Consider the following 16,135-nt stretch of genomic DNA (forward strand, 5'->3'; position numbering starts at 1 on the left):
GACAACATGGCCTAAGAGCCCGGTCAGTTAAAGAAGACCCAGAGCTCATTTCACTAAGCAAAAGACAGAGCCCTCAGGTCGGATGGTCCAGCTCGGACAACACGACACGAGAGCCCGGAGACTCAAAGCTTAATTCATCGAAGTAAAGACCAAGCTCACAGGTCGGTCAGACAGTCCAGTTCGGAAACTTGAAAGCCCAGTTGACTAAGTGGATCCGGAGTGCAATTCATCAGAGCTCGCAGATATGGTTAGCTCGGCAAAAAGAAGGACAGAGCTCAGTTGGTTAAAATTATAAGGATAGCAATCTAAAGTATTTCACACATGATAAAGGAAGAACAGCTTGAGTATGAGAGCAGAACAAGAACTTCATTAAAAGAAAAGCACATTACAGCACGTTACAAAGGCCTACACTACGGGACGAAAGACTATTCTTAAAGGATTTACATAGCCACATACGTCATCATCTACGATTACATCGTTATCGCCTATCCTATTACTTCGGTCTTCAGTTCGGAGAAATTCTCGCAGCTTGATATGTGAGTTTGGCAGAAAGAGCTGCAGAAAGCCAAGAAGTTAATCCTCATAAGCGTTTCCCATGGATCCTCTGTAGGTCGGCATTCGGTTGCCCAAGTGTGATACGCGTGACAAACTCACATGTCATATGCTGTGTGTATATCACGCATAAAAAAACAGGCTTCAGATTACGACCTCAGGAGGATCGCCGGGCTAACGTGTGAAGGTACCAGCAGAAGCTTGACTAAGTATAGCAGACCTCAGTCTCGCATAATACTGGTACTTCACATCAAAGAGACTAATAATACTGGTGCTTCACATCAAAGAAAACAACAAACCGAGCACTTGAGCCCCTTCCATTTATACCCAAAGGAGACAGCAACGGGGGAGGTCGGCCAGACGACCTGGGCAAAATAATTTCAGCAACTTGCCGAATGGTCCCACCCATCGACCGCCCTACCAGACGGATCTCCAAAGCAACATTCAAACTCCTTAGAGGTAACATCCACTCTTCTGAAATTTTGAATTGACTCATTTTCGTCTCAGGTACTGCGAAAGAGTCCCAAAACAGGGATAAGTTAGCACAATTTTCCGACGAGGTGATAAAAGTAAGATTAAAACAAATTCATGGGGCAACACTGCAATGTAATATCAAGCTCGCCTTCGCCCGCTTGAAGAAGGCACCAAATGGATCCGTCACAGATAAAACAAGAAAATCTCTCTGTTCCAACAAAGTGCCTGGGAATGGTAAAGAGGTGAGGTTAATATATATATCCAAAAGTTTATGTTTTGCAGGACAAGGTAGAGCCGAATTCTCAATTAATGCTGTCAGAATCCTTAAAAGATGTTCATGAGAAAGGAAAGAAAAGACATGTCCAGATAACAATGACAGGAAAGCAAAAATAACCGAGAACGCGAAGAATAAAGAAAAGTCCGAAAGAGGAAAGAGCAGATAGGATTCAGAAACTGCGCAAAGATAAAAAAATGAAAGAGTATTATAAAGACACCTGGACACGAACAGGCGCGGCCATGATGGTTCTTGATATTCACCCCCTCGGCAGTTGGAGCAATAACTCCCGAGAAGGTGAAGGGGCAATTGATGACCGCTGGATTTCTTCACCCCAGAACAGGGGCTTGACCACAGCCAAAGGCCCATGACACAGAGGCCCACGTACTTGATACCCCCCAACAAGCCTGGCTCATTCCAGCTTCCGGGCCGGGCTCGACCAAGCTTCCTCTCCAGCCTGATCCCTGACCAGCAGACCCCTCTCAGGCCCAGCGTCCAGCCCAACTCTCGGCCCAGCCCGGGGTCCAGAACAGTACTCACCAGACAGCCTGGCAGATCCGCTCGAACGTACGCATGAGGAGAATCAGAGGCCGTTACGCATGTAGCAGGCAGCTGATACCCTAGTACACCCGAATCTGTATGGCAGAGACGCGTGGCCCAATCCTGGAGAGACCTTTACACGTCACCAGCAAGCAAGACAATGTATAAAAAAGGAGTCCCCTCCTCAGAAAGTTTAATCTTGATTCTATAATACAAGAACCCTTGTAAAACCCTATTCTATTGGATCTCAGATCATCACAAGTAAATATAAATAAAACGAGATAAAAATGAGAAAATAAAAACCGTGTTAAGAAAGCAAACATGGATGAAAGCAACAAGAGCTCTAAGAATGACTAAGAGAAGACAAATCAAGGAGAATTATCCTTTTTTTATTATTGAAAAAATCAAAATAAAAGCTGTTTGCAAAATTGAAAATTAAGCCGGCCAATTCAGAAACCCTTCTCAGCAAAAATCTAAAAGACTTTTCTCTCTCAATCCACACAAACTGACACTTAGCCATCTTGCCTATGCCATGTCCTTTATTCGTGTCTCTCTCAACCTGCTCTCTCTAAACCTTCATCAATCTATAACAAGCTTGGGTTTCTTCCTTGCTCGCCAAGCATCGATCACCCCACTTTTTCTTTATAATTTCTCGTCCTTTTGAAGTTTTCCCAGCTATGGAATCAAACCTTCATGTAGACTCCAAGAGCCCCAGCGAAGAAGAAACCGATCGATCCAGGCAGGCCAATGATGATATGGGCACAGGTCGCTCCTACGAGTGTGTTTTCTGCAAGAGAGGCTTCACTACTGCGCAGGCTTTGGGTGGCCACATGAATATTCATAGAAAAGATAGAGCCAAGCCAAGGCCTAGCTCAGTTATTCCTTCGATCTCTAGCAAAGTTGATGACGATTATTATGCAAGTTTAAGAGGCTCCCCTTCAATTCAGAGCTACCCATCTTACTACTCCCCGGCTCATCATCATCACGAGGTACTTATAAATTATCAAACACTTTTACCAGCAGCGTCTACATGGGGTTTTAGATCCTCACAGAGCGACGATTTGTATATGCAAAGCCCTCAGCTTTTGAATCCTTTCGAGGAGGATTGGCGAAGGAGTCTTAGCCTGCAAATTGGTCCATCCCATGTAGATGATAATAAAGAAAAAACAGAAGACGGCAGTGAAGCAGACGAGTTAGATTTGGAGCTGAGACTTGGTCATGATCCATAATATCTATTATATATTCTACTAGGTATTTGATGAGGAACTTGCATATATATCTATATACATAGCTGTATTTGTGGTATTATTGTACAGCTATGGATTTTTCGATGCTTCAAAAGAAACGGGGAAAATCACAGAAGACTATTATGGTGCTTAATTATAATTTGGCACATATGTTTGGGGCAATTCTGCTGGGAGTCCTATTGAAGTTTTCCTCTGGTACGTTTTAGGAAGAAAGGCAATAAATTTATTATAAAAATTCCTAGTTTGCAGATTTTGAAGGAAGTTTTATCAATCTCCTTCATCCTGTATGAAAACCTATATTCTTTTAGGGTTCTATGAGATACTTTTCTCTTTATAAGTGTTGCAATTTTGCTTATATTGTGCTAATTTAGCGCATTGCTTGATGAGGTTTATTTTTCTTCTATATATGTTTTAATTGATAATACAAAACATTGTATGTATATATACACTTACTATTTAATTTCTTCCTCTCCAATTAATTTCCTCTTTCTGCATGAATAATTACAAACCCTAATTTCTTATATATATATATATATAATCTTGAGTTACATAGCCTACTAGCTAATACAATCATGTCAATAGCAAGATTTTCTGATTATTTTAGCTCCATAACTTCAAAAGCTAGTATATATTGAAATCAGAATGTTCTTGCTATAAATACATGGAGTATGAATAATGAGCAGGAACTCTTTGGTATTAATCTTGAAGAATTGTGTGAAAAATTATCTGGTAGAAAAGGTTTGCTATAGTTAGATTGAAAGCAGTATTGCTTGCATTGATTAATAAACAATGATGCATGAGTTTTTGGCTCTATACATAGAAGCTTTAATGGTCTTAAACAGTGGTCTTCATGCATGAACTAAACATGACAGGAATATGTTTCTTGATAATCCTTTTCTAAAAGTTTTAATTCTGAATTAATTACTGATTTTGGAGTGAATTAGGCATGGTCCAAATTTAACATGGTATCAGAGTCTCACATCCGATATTGGACCTTCCATAAATATGTCACGCACCAGTACAATTCTGGGCGTGAGTAGGATGTTAGATCTGATATCGGATGTGAAAACTATAATGTGCCTTTATATGAGTTATAGACAATCTTCCCCTTGAATTAGTTTTTGGGTGAGTTAAGCCAGCCCCAACAGGTTTTATATAGCACTTTTGAAACTTTTTAGTGCTTATCAATCTGAATGGAATGATGGTTGCTTGTGCTTCTCCTTCATCTGTACCAACCATTTTGATGAAAGTTTTTCGCTTATATTTTTGCATGCAGATTGATTAAATTTTCTGACGTGTTGGCTAAGGCATACATTTACGCCTCCAACTTTGTTTTCTGACGTGTTCTGTACTAATTCAGTCATTCTCTCAAGGAAATTTCATTACACAATAAAATTAAAGTGCCAAGGAAGCCGTTATGGAATTTTTTTTATTATTATTCATGGATTTCTATCCTATGTAGAATTATAGGATACGTAATATTAATTAATTAATTATAGGAGCAGATTTATGATCACACCAACTGCTTACAGAAGATTTACTTTTAAAAAAAAAAGTTCTATTCATGTTCGAATCTTACTGGACTAGACACAAAAAAAAAGTTGTAATTCTCTATGCATAACTATAGGACTTTGGTCTTGAACAGGCAGGAAGCAACTAAAGAAAATAGCCTGCAGTGCCAATTTCTATAACCAAATAAGCGTAAAGAAATTTCTGGGAAGGTCCAGAGTAACAAGATCTTGCACCAAAAATTTGCCTTAAAGTTGGAAGATACGGCTTGGTTTTGAATTGTATGGACAATTCTGGGTCAGGATGGCCACCTTCATTTCTTAATTTTTGTACCCTTTTCTCTGTTTTTTTTTTTTGGATGCGTAATAATTCAGATTCTTTCTATTTGATTACTTTTGGAATGACTTCTGTTTCCCATGTCAACATTAAATAATTCAAAAAAGACTTGAACATAAGAACCCAAATATTGAGTTATGTTAATTTCTCTCATCTTTGTCCTTTGAACATGAGAGCCCCAATGTGCATTCATTATGTGATTCTACATACAACATCCCAGGGGCAATTGCCAATTTGGCATACGTCAATATATCAGAAAAATATAAAGATTTGGTCTTAGTTTCACCAGCAACACTAAGAAGAAGGTCTATTTCGATGCCAACAAAACGACAAGTAGAAGATCACAAATATTCACATCATCCATTAATAAAAAATTATTTAGTAAGAGATCAGCCTGTAGCAAACCAGCAGACTAGCCAGTGGTAGAATAATTATCTTTTACTCTTTTTTATTTAACTAGTTTTTCGATACGCGTTATTTATACACATTATCATAAATGATAATTTATCATATAATATTACAATGATATATTAATTTTTTACAATTAATAAAATTTAATTTAATGTTAGGATTTAAGAAAATAGTTATTTTATTTTATTTCAAATAAAAATATTATTTTATTAATAAAATAAAGTTTAAAAGTTAGTTATTTCAAATTAATAGTAGGTTTGACAAACCATACATGGAATCGCATTATGCGGTATCATTTCTCCATTTGTTTCACCATCGTATGGCCAACAATGACGTCCAATGAATAAGACTTAACTAATGGATTTGCATGAGATTGGCGATATTTGTTGCGGATTTATTGGGGACACTATGCTTGAATTCTGCCACCTGGCTCTCATCCCACGACTCATGTTTATTTCAAATTAAAAAAAAAAATTATTATATCCACTCAAATGTACGCATTTATCCAAATTAAAATTGACATGTTATTTAAAATTTAAAAAAATATATATATTAAAAAACTTATAAAATACATCTAGCTCTTCCTAATTGAGATGCTGATTATTCTTTTTTATTCAAAATTGTCTTATTGTTTGTGAGAGAAAAAAAAATAGTCTAAGATCACCCAGCTGATTTCAACTTTGGCAAATATTTTCAACCAGAATAGCGCGGTGACTGACCAAATCTTCAAATCCTTGACCCTAAAAGTCCAAAGGAAACAGGTAGTTGCTTTTCTTCAAAGGCTTATGGTTGCCAATTTTGGATTGGAAGATCTTATTGAAAGCTGCTTAGTCATTGATTGCAAAAATATTTCCTTTCTGTCAATTGACAGTAAAACAAGGTAGGGATAAAAAGTTGAAGAATTTTGCACGTGGCAGTCAATGATTTTTGCCTAACGGGGTTGCACGAGGCAAATAATTTGAAGTCAAATCCAGGTATATGTACGGGAACTTTGCATATGTCCACGTAAACACGACTTTTACCTCTTCTTATAAACCAAAATGAGCTGAAAACCAGGCAACTATTAATTCGCTATGAGTCATCTCAGCAAACTGATGCCATTAAAGAAGTGTCAGTAAATTCTTTCGAGCTCAATCTCTCTTTCACCTGTCGCTCATCAGTTCCTCCTAACTAAATCTTGTTCCGATTCCATCCGGGTAGGAGAATCTCCATCAATATTAAAGAGTAAATTCTCTCTCCACCTATGAGTGATTTTATTTTCTTAGTTTGTGTTTTTTTTTTAATTTTTGAGGCTCATAAATCCATTGTAAAATGGTGAGATCGGTAAATCTATGATACTCGAGTTTGACATTTTATTTCTTTTTTTTTTTTATCTTAATACCTTGAATTTGATATTTTACTCTTTTTTTTAAATTTTTTTGTCGAATGGTGTTTGAATAGTTTGCATGCTTGTTTTGAGCTTTATTAGTTCGATTCAAACTTCTTGGTTACATCTGCTTACGTCAGAAGGTTCAAAGGGTCCTCTCTTTGATGGCTCCTTGTCTCCTTAGTTTTACACCATCTTCGCTTGCATGTGCATCAATGGTTTGTTGATCTCTTATCAGCTATTTTGGAAAATTCCTTAATTGAGATCTCAAGATTTTTTAAGATTTTTTAACCGCTTCTCTTGCGTATTGGACAGTCGATCCTAGGGTTACTACATACTATTAAGAGCTCTTCTCAGTATCCTATTCATTAGCTCAAGCGAAACCCTTGGCTGCTCTCTTTGTGACTTTTGAGGTTCATGATTTTTGGGCGGTTCGCACGGCAACCAAGCTCTGCTTAGCAAGCTAGACTTATTTTTATGTTTGGGCCTCAGGCATTTATATTTTTAGCTTGTATTCGTAGGGGCTTTCATCTTCTCATAACTTTGGTTGGTGTACTTGGGCATCACCCCCTGTTTAATGATATACCATCTTGCGACCCAAAAAAGAAAAGAATAAGCTTGACTGAACTCTGCAGCTGAGCATTACAAAGCAGCCAAAGCATATTGGTCCAATTTAAGTGAAAAAGGAGCAAAGATTTTTTTTTTTTTTATATCCATACCATACATTCAAAACATGTTTGACATATTTGGACATCTTTATATAAACATGCCCGATTATCTAGCAGACGGGAAGTACCATTGATTACGGAAACCACATTAAAGGATCCAGTTCTAACATGACTGCAAGCAACTGTATCACCATCTCATAAGACTTATTACCTAGTCAGATAGTACACTACAAGGAAAATAACAACAAAGGACGCCACAAGTGTAAACATTCTCCTGCTTGATTTCGTCTCAAAAACCTTGCAGAAAAAACAATCATTAGTTATCACAGCCATTAAATATTCCAAATATGCAAGAAGAAAAGAAGTTAAATAATTTAGGTACCGTCTTAAATCGATCCATAGTTCCTGATAGGACACCTCGAGATGAATCCATGTCATTGCCCTATATGCAGTATTTTCCATGTCAACGGAAATAAAATAATAATTAATAAATAAAAGCAGAAACAACGTAAAAGTAACTCCATATGCATATATATACCATTCTGTCTAACATGTGATTATGAGTCTCCACCTCCTCATGTATATCACCTGACAACTACAGAAATGAAGTGCATTAATTTTGTTTAAGCATTCACAATAGCTAAAAATTTAACAAATGCAGAATTTAGTTTTCCATTGTTTCTGTTTAGTCATATTCTAATATTTGCATTCAAAAATTTAAAGTCAAGAAATACATAAAAATTTATGTTGTGATTGTTGAATTACATAAAGTTCAACAATCACGAATTTTTCTTCATAAAAAGGATTTAACAATCTTTTATTATGTTTCACGTTGGATTGCTGAGACATTGAAGTAAAAAATAACTACAAGTAGATATTAGGAATATGGCAGGGTGAGATGAAATTTCCACCTTTTTCCCCATTGTGTCGTCAAATTCTTAAGCAAAGAATAAACTAGTAATATATATATATATATATATATATTGATATATTGCACTGACACAACTCTCTTTACTGTTTGAGATAAAACTCACTCTCTTCAGAAGATTGACTCGATCTTGCAATCCTTCCATAGCTCTTTCATTATCTTGCTCATCAATTTCATGGGAGTATGAAGATGAGGCCCTGATGCCACCCTCTTCGATGCCATCAAAAAGAGCAGCTCTATTGGTGCGAACATCTCTGTAGAAAGGAGGAATTGGAATAATGCCAGATGGAGAGATCACAGACAGCTAAATTATGAATATACTGAAGAAAAAATGCACAATCCCCAATGGCATTTGAAGTAAAACTATGAAGAAGGATAGTTAAAAGATGAAGTTCACATTCAAGAGAGATGCATGCAGATTATCATATACAAAGACATGCTAGAATTATTCTGTGCCAAACAAGTAAGAAGGGATTTTAACTTTTCTAGGAATAACAAGAAATGCATAGCACGTACATGATAAATAAACCAGATCCAAGAAAATGTTGACTTGCATTGAATTTCCAAATCAGAAAGGTTATGCGTTGTTGTAAAATAAGAAACAAGGACAAAAGCTAGAGCATACACTTAATGACAAGAGGACTAATGTAAATCTCTTGCAGTGACATTTCTATGTGTGAAAACAAATAAAAAAATGAAACAGAAAGCATGTATTGAGATCATTAGCAAAACACATTTTTTGCTAACATGATCCATGGTGGTATATTACAAGCACATGACAATAATGATGTGTTACCCTTGTGCCAAGTTCATCAGAGTCAGAGTTTGGTCCAGAATAATATGAGAAGATGAGCTTATATCATGATTTCTTTCACCAAAAGAACATCTAGAACAGAATGCCTCAAGTATCAGACAACCTGCTGAGGACTTAGATGCAGTAAAAAAACTATATGTTGCAATAAAAATGAATGAAAAAAAATAATAAAATCATGGTACGTACATTTAGCAGGATAATCTTAAAGGACCTGGCACTAATTGGTTTATGGTGAAGTGATGAAAGACATCATGTTTATGAGAGCTTAATCTTAAAAAGACCAATGAACTTCAAAACAGAGTACACACATGTCATATTCTAATTCTAAAGAACCAAGTACCAGATGGATCCTCAAGGGTTTATCTTTATCATGAAATTTTTCATGGCTGAGGACAGCATAACACCATTTGCCCAATTCAACAAATAACTGACAGCTCTTCTCCAACCAAAACATGAAGTTACTGTAGATTCTGTACCACAATCATTGGAGAACTCTGTCTAGGTTCAGTATACATATCAGCCACAACTAGAACCTCAAGAGAATAAGTGTAACTTTGACAATCTCAAGTAGCCCATTACACTGGAGATCGATCAACTCAAACATGGGAGGCTCTCAAGCTAACATCCTTCTCATCCAAATCAAGTATATAGCTTTCTCTCACTCACTTTTAAGTACCTAATCTACCATATGCATTACAGCAAAATTCATTAGTTCAAAACCTCTCGCAGTACCTAAGCTTCTTCAGAGCATATACTTTTTCATAAGTCTCAAAGGGAATGTTCTAGGGAAATTAAGGATGGGTGTAGCTCTTCAAATACCGCACATGATCAAAAAAAATATCTAGCACTAAATAAGATGATTTTGGGGTAGAGTACACAAAACACGCAAAAGTCAAAGTGAATGATCCTGAGAACTGGGAAGTACTGACACGTAATAATGGAGGAAGCAAAATATCAAATTAATGTAACAGAGCTGTCAGATAGCCAACTTCTATATCAGGTATTTATGCTGAATGCAGCTATTCTAATCACCACCCAGCATATACAGAGGCTAACTGGTCTAATTTAGTGACAGAAGAATATATTCAACACGCATGCAGTCCATTGGTGCAAAGCCACTGTCATCACCTTCTTTTGCATCATATACTCTCGTAAAGAATCTGTGCAACATACAATTAGACCAGCTTATTTTTAATCTTATTCTTAAATACATCGGATTGGCACTTAATTAACTCACAAATGTATGACAATTAAATACAAGGATAAATACTTAGGACACAAACGATAACTAACCTATTAATTTCCACAGAAAAAGAAAAAAGAAACTAACATATGAAGCAATAACAATTAAGCTGAAATTGAAGCGGGAGAGGCCAGGGGTGCCTAAGACAGACAAATCACAAAAAGCTAATAATCAAATTCAGAGTGTTATCATAAACGCAACTAAACAGGGAAATCTAGGGGAAATTGAAATGTTCAAATCAAAAGCGGAAAATCATTCTTATTCAAAAATAACAGCAAATGGCTCGACGTTCATCCATGTACAGATCCTATTAGTTATCCAGACCAGCTGGATCAGATATGCAAGTACTCAAATTATATGGAGGAAGGTGGGGGCTGCAATTGGACTAACCTCCTAGGATTCATGATCTAATGATCACCGATATCAGTTTACTCAATTGCCTATCTCCAGTGAAGCAAAATTGATACACCTGAAACATCAAAAATAGGGAAAAATTTTCAAAAGATCATATACATGGATCAAATTAAACATCTTAAAATTATTAGACATGAGAGTGAAAAGAGACTAGTGGATGAGAGATTCCAGATCTGAACTGATTATCTTTTTCAGGAGAGGCACTACGAAAGAATACTCAGAGTTAAGAAGCTTGAAGCTACCTTTGGAGGGGAGCTTCCCTTACTGAGTAGACAGCATGAATGAGGAAAGGAGGAAGGTGAAGAAGTTCGCCGGGAATTATATAGAGAGAGGAAAGATTAGCAAAATTGGGTGAAATTTGCAGAATGGGTCCCGCAGAATTGCGTAAGGTGGGCAGCATTTGCATGTGAGTAGAAGAGGATAATCGTTAAGCTTTCTGTGGGACCCTAGCAGTGATCACATCTTCCCTGCCGTTGGATGAGACTGGGTATGGGATAAGCCTCACTCCCGCTACCTTTGTCAGAGGTCGTCAGGCCTACAGACCCGTCCGGCTGGGCCGGCTCATTTAAAATGCCCTGATATTAGTTTTTTTTTGTTTAAAGAAGGTTTCTATTATAATTATAAGAATATTAGACTTCAAAAAAGAAATTATAAAAATATTAGCTATCGTTCAAATATTTAAATTTTTCATCCAATTAATGAATCATATATCTTAAAAATAAATGCAAAATTTGCTAAAAAAATAATTTTTTGTAATTATAAAAATACAATATAATCAACAATTCTAAAGATATGAAATATTAAATTTATTAAAATAAAATTATGAATAAGATGAGCAATTCATTCATCATGGAATAATTGACTAGTTTTTAATTTTTTATTTTCAAATTTAATAAATTTTTTAACCATTTAAAATCATTAAATTTGAAAATAAAAATATTTAATTCATCTATTTTAATAAAATCAACCATTTAATTATTTTTAAAAAATTTATTTATTAGTCTTGTATTTTACTATGTCAATTTTTTTATCCCTTCTAATTTAAATTAAATTTTCTATTATCAATAGATGTTAAAAAAAGAAAATTACTAATACAACGACCAAATAATTTAGAAAGGAATAAAATAAAATAATTAATTAATTTCATTCACAAAATAGTAATTATCCCACTCAAAATTCTAAAGATTAATTCTCCAATACTCCATTTAGGAAAATTACGACATGCGAATTCCATTTACGCGAGCGAACACCCCGTTGCGAAGTTGGAATCCTGTGTTTTCCGCCGCAAAACTTTACTTCCAAATAACCCCGTTTCCTGCCAAATAGGGTCCGGAGGAGAGTCGGGTTCTGAGGGGCTTGGTGGCGCTACAATAGCAAAGTAGCAATCTCGAGTTATGGGTTCCTTGAACGCAGCCACCACAACCGAATCTGGATCCAAGATGGAGCAATTTCTTGGCGATCGTTTGCTCGACCCGACGCTGCCTATCTCCGAACGGTTTAGAGCCCTCTTCTCTCTCCGCAACCTCAAAGGCACCGCTCCCCGTAACGCCCTTATTCGTGGTTCGCTCTTATTCTATCCTTCCTTAAACATAATTCTTGCCTTTTAAGCGTTTGTATAATTTTGAAGCAGGGTTAGCGTTTATTAAGTTGAATTAAAGTGCATACAAGTGGTGTTGGTTCTCTTTCAGTAATATGAAGGTTTTTGACCATAGAAAGCATGAAATTATTGCTCATTTGTTAGTAAGGCGACCTCTTTAATCGTCTAAATCCAAAAATGATTTTATACTTATCGTTGTTGAAGCTTTGTGTCTCAGTTGAGCAGCCAAATTTGCTAACTTAATTTCCAGCCTGTTATGTTGGTATAATTTTTATAATTAGAGTTTATCTATCATTATTTTCTAAAAAAAAATAAATAAAGCTTATTGTTATTGTATAATTCAGGATTGATTTTGTTGTTTTAAAAATATTCTTAGTTTTCTAAGCAGATTATCTTGATTACGCTCAAATTATGTTTAACATTGAATGTCACAATATTTATTTTAGACGTTGTGTGTAAGAGAAAGGTAGGATAGCGAGGGGAGAGTTTTGTGGGGGAAGAGAGGGGAGAAGAGAGAGAGGTGAGAAACGAGAAAGAGTAGGAAAATATGGGCATTTTTATCCAAAAAATGTTATTGTTTTAACTTTGTGGAATTCATTTAAATTATTTATAATAATTCCATAGAATTGATTTTATTTTTTTCAAACCTGCATTATAATATGAAATTCAATTGAATTCCACCTTTTTTTTTGGAATTCATTTGAACCAAACAGAGGCTTACATTCTGAAACTCTTTGAGTTATTTGTGCAAATTTTCTTTGTATGTTACGTTTAGCAACAAGGGACACTTCAAATTTGCTGGCACATGAAGCTGCATTTGCATTGGGCCAAATGCAAGATACTGAAGCTATTCCTGCCTTAGCAGCAGTTCTAAATGATCTTTCCTTACATCCAATTGTGCGGCATGAGGTTAGTTTTTTATATTGAATTTAGTTGTTTCCCCCCTTTTGATTCTGTTGTAAATACTTAATTATACCCCCCTTTTGATTCTGTTATAAATACTTAATTATACTTAATGCGACTTGTGCTGTTATATTGCAGGCTGCAGAAGCTCTTGGTGCAATTGGTTTAGAGAGCAACATTCCTCTTCTGAAGAATAGCTTGTCTGTAGACCCAGCAGAGGAGGTTAGAGAAACTTGTGAACTGGCTCTCAAGCGAATTGAGCAAATGAATGCTGCAGGCACTTGTGATGATTCATCTACCACTGAAAAATCACCCTTTATGTCAGTTGACCCAGCTGCTCCGGCTGCTTCTTGTTCTTCTATTGATATGTTGAGGTATGTTTACTTATAGTTCAGAGATATAGACCCCTTCTGCTACTGTAGTTCAGAGATCAAAAAAGCATTCTTTTAGAAAAAAGCTCCACTTTAGATGTTGAAATAAGCAATTTGAATTTTTTTTCTTTTGTGTTAATTTGGTTTTCTTATGACTGAAACATACCAAATTTTGTTTTAAATCAATTTCTAAATCCTAATGCTCTTTGCTAATATATTTAAGTAAGTGCTTTCATTTAACATCTCCTGCAACATGCCCAACACATTATTTACTGACAGTAAATAACTTCTAGACCTATAAACTTTTTGCCATTTGTATTAATTTGTCAGATTGTTTACTGATGTTTAGTCACTTTTAAGGGAAGCTCTTTTGGATGAAGAAAAGGGCATGTACGAGCGTTATGCTGCTCTTTTTGCACTTAGAAATCATGGTGGAGAAGGAGCTGTTTCTGCTATAATTGAATCTCTTGGTGCAAGAAGTGCTTTGCTTAAGCATGAGGTATGTTAAACTTAGTTGAATCTATATGTTTCTGCTATCTGGGGCTTTTCTTATGTCACAATCCATATTAGCTGATATTCTATAGAAGATGCATATGTTTAAACATATTAAGTTGCCCAAATTATGTTATGTTTGTGAGAATTTGTGCTAGCAATTTCTGGAGTTTGCTTGATAGAATGCTTCTAGCATATAGTTATTTTTATGGGAACTTCTGTCCTTGTCTGACATTTTTTCACCTCTATTATGATCTCTAACCTTTCGTTGCGCACTTTTGTCCTTGTTAAAATATACAGGTTGCTTATGTTTTGGGCCAGCTGCAGAACAAAGCTGCTTCAGCTGCACTTAGCAGAATACTTAAGGATGTAAATGAGCATCCAATGGTTAGACATGAGGCTGCTGAAGCTCTTGGTTCTATTGCGGGTACATCAGTTATTTTATTTCTAATGTGTCTGATTATTCTTCTGATTGTGAATTATGATTGATTGGACTCTCGTTGGTTGGTGAACTTCCTTTTTCCACAGTAGACAATATATGTATATATATACTCACATGATTGTATAAGACATCCAAGATGGAAAAAATGAGAAAGTATGAAATATACCTCTGTTGGATAAGCTATCGTTGCGAAGTTTGTGAAACACGTCAAGGAGTAATCAACTGTAACTTAATAATGAATAGACGTGTATATGCCTTGTCACTGGCTGGTTCGGTACTGGAATTGAACCAAAAGCTGGTCTGGTTCCAGGCCAAACTTTTCCCCCCCTGTAAAAAATGGGTTCATCAAAACCAGAATTGATTTGGAAACGGAACAGGGAGAACCTTGGAGGGCCGGTATGTTCCCCTGAACCTTGAACTGGAACTGCCGGTTCAGGCCCAGAAAGGGCCCTTGGGCAGGTCTAATTTGACAGTCTGATACTGTTCTCAAAAAAATCAATATGAATAAAAGCATTGCACTTCTTGAACTACTATTATGTTCTGTAGCTTTTGAACCTCTACAGTGTTCAGTTTAATCTAACAGGTTTTGCTTTGCTACTATTTTAGATGAACAAAGTATTGCACTTCTTGAGGAATTTTCAAAGGATTCTGAGCCTATTGTATCACAAAGCTGCGAAGTTGCTCTTAGCATGCTAGAATATGAAAGATCAGGAAAATCATTTGAGGTAAGCATATTTGGAAACTAAAACTTGAGATTATTTGCAATTAGGCATTTAGCATCCTTTGATTAGAAATGACTTTTTGTAACTCTTTCTTTGCAGTACTTGTTTATGCAAGATCCTTTAGCACAAGCATAAATTGGATCATTTCATCTTCTAGAAACTCCCTTGTTAATGATGACGGGTTTCGATTCATCTCATCAACACAATCTTTGTGAAGGCAGTGTTTGTGTAACAGAGTGTCAGCAGAATAACAGAACTGAACTAGAAGAGGATATAATCTGAAATTCAGAACTGGTCTTCTTCAATCTGTACTAATTTATTCTTGTAATGCCCGACTCTTTGGTGACATGGGATCCAATTGTGGTAAACTTTTGCAAGCTATGGGATTCTGCACTTTGTTATGTCAACTTATGAGTGGGTGATTACTTACTGTCCTAACGATTATTAGAGCGGGCAATACTTATCTAGAGTGGGTTCACATGCACCGGTAGTGTAAATATATGGTTTTATGTGGATCCTACCATTATTTTACACTGTGGATCCAATCTAGGAAGGTATTTTCCTATTAAAGCTTGTCAGATAATTCTAACTCTTTTGCTAAACCTTCCAGAACAAGCCAAGCTGCAGTCTGCTTGTTGCATAAAAACAAGGTTGACTTTGAATGGCTGACATGAATGCAACCAACCGTCTAACAGATACAAGAATATAATGTCTTTGCTGTAAATTATAGAGCGAGCAATACCCGCAGGCTTGGAGTCTGTCTCCTAACCCAGCAAAATTAAGTTGACGTAACGTCCTTTGAATTTGACTTCGTTAAAATAACAATAATCTG

At 36.0% G+C, this 16,135-nt stretch overlaps 3 protein-coding genes across 3 annotated transcripts; 2 read left to right on the top strand and 1 right to left on the bottom strand.

Moving 5' to 3' along the window:
• The first annotated feature begins 2,293 nt into the window (after positions 1 to 2,293).
• Positions 2,294 to 5,419, top strand: LOC110616285 (probable transcriptional regulator RABBIT EARS). The gene has a single exon (XM_021758664.2). It carries the CDS (start codon positions 2,518 to 2,520, stop codon positions 3,067 to 3,069), a length of 552 nt encoding a protein of 183 aa, XP_021614356.1. The 5' UTR covers positions 2,294 to 2,517; the 3' UTR covers positions 3,070 to 5,419.
• A 1,962-nt stretch (positions 5,420 to 7,381) lies between these two features.
• On the bottom strand, positions 7,382 to 11,175 carry LOC110614437 (bet1-like SNARE 1-1). Its single transcript, XM_021755970.2, has 6 exons — positions 11,019 to 11,175; positions 10,753 to 10,831; positions 8,412 to 8,559; positions 7,916 to 7,972; positions 7,760 to 7,819; positions 7,382 to 7,674 (listed from the first exon to the last, which is right to left on the bottom strand). The coding sequence occupies exons 2-6, from the start codon at positions 10,764 to 10,766 to the stop codon at positions 7,585 to 7,587; spliced, it is 369 nt and encodes a 122-aa protein (XP_021611662.1). The 5' UTR covers positions 10,767 to 10,831; positions 11,019 to 11,175; the 3' UTR covers positions 7,382 to 7,584.
• Positions 11,176 to 11,948: 773 nt separating this feature from the next.
• On the top strand, positions 11,949 to 15,710 carry LOC110616369 (deoxyhypusine hydroxylase). Its single transcript, XM_021758775.2, has 7 exons — positions 11,949 to 12,336; positions 13,149 to 13,282; positions 13,415 to 13,650; positions 14,008 to 14,146; positions 14,440 to 14,566; positions 15,188 to 15,306; positions 15,403 to 15,710. The coding sequence occupies exons 1-7, from the start codon at positions 12,171 to 12,173 to the stop codon at positions 15,436 to 15,438; spliced, it is 957 nt and encodes a 318-aa protein (XP_021614467.1). The 5' UTR covers positions 11,949 to 12,170; the 3' UTR covers positions 15,439 to 15,710.
• The last annotated feature ends 425 nt before the right edge of the window (positions 15,711 to 16,135 follow it).

Source organism: Manihot esculenta, chromosome 5, assembly GCF_001659605.2.
Source record: "Manihot esculenta cultivar AM560-2 chromosome 5, M.esculenta_v8, whole genome shotgun sequence".
Classification (NCBI taxonomy): Eukaryota; Viridiplantae; Streptophyta; class Magnoliopsida; order Malpighiales; family Euphorbiaceae; genus Manihot; species Manihot esculenta.

Coding starts and splice junctions, on each gene's coding strand:
- LOC110616285 (XM_021758664.2), top strand. CDS start 2,518: ATGGAATCAAACCTTCATGTAGACTCCAAGAGCCCCAGCGAAGAAGAA.
- LOC110614437 (XM_021755970.2), bottom strand. Junction 7,973..8,411: donor GAGTCAATCTTCTGAAGAGA/GTGAGTTTTATC, acceptor TCATTTCTGTAG/TTGTCAGGTGATATACATGA. Junction 7,820..7,915: donor ATCACATGTTAGACAGAATG/GTATATATATGC, acceptor TACTGCATATAG/GGCAATGACATGGATTCATC.
- LOC110616369 (XM_021758775.2), top strand. CDS start 12,171: ATGGGTTCCTTGAACGCAGCCACCACAACCGAATCTGGATCCAAGATG. Junction 13,283..13,414: donor ATCCAATTGTGCGGCATGAG/GTTAGTTTTTTA, acceptor GTTATATTGCAG/GCTGCAGAAGCTCTTGGTGC. Junction 15,307..15,402: donor GATCAGGAAAATCATTTGAG/GTAAGCATATTT, acceptor CTTTCTTTGCAG/TACTTGTTTATGCAAGATCC.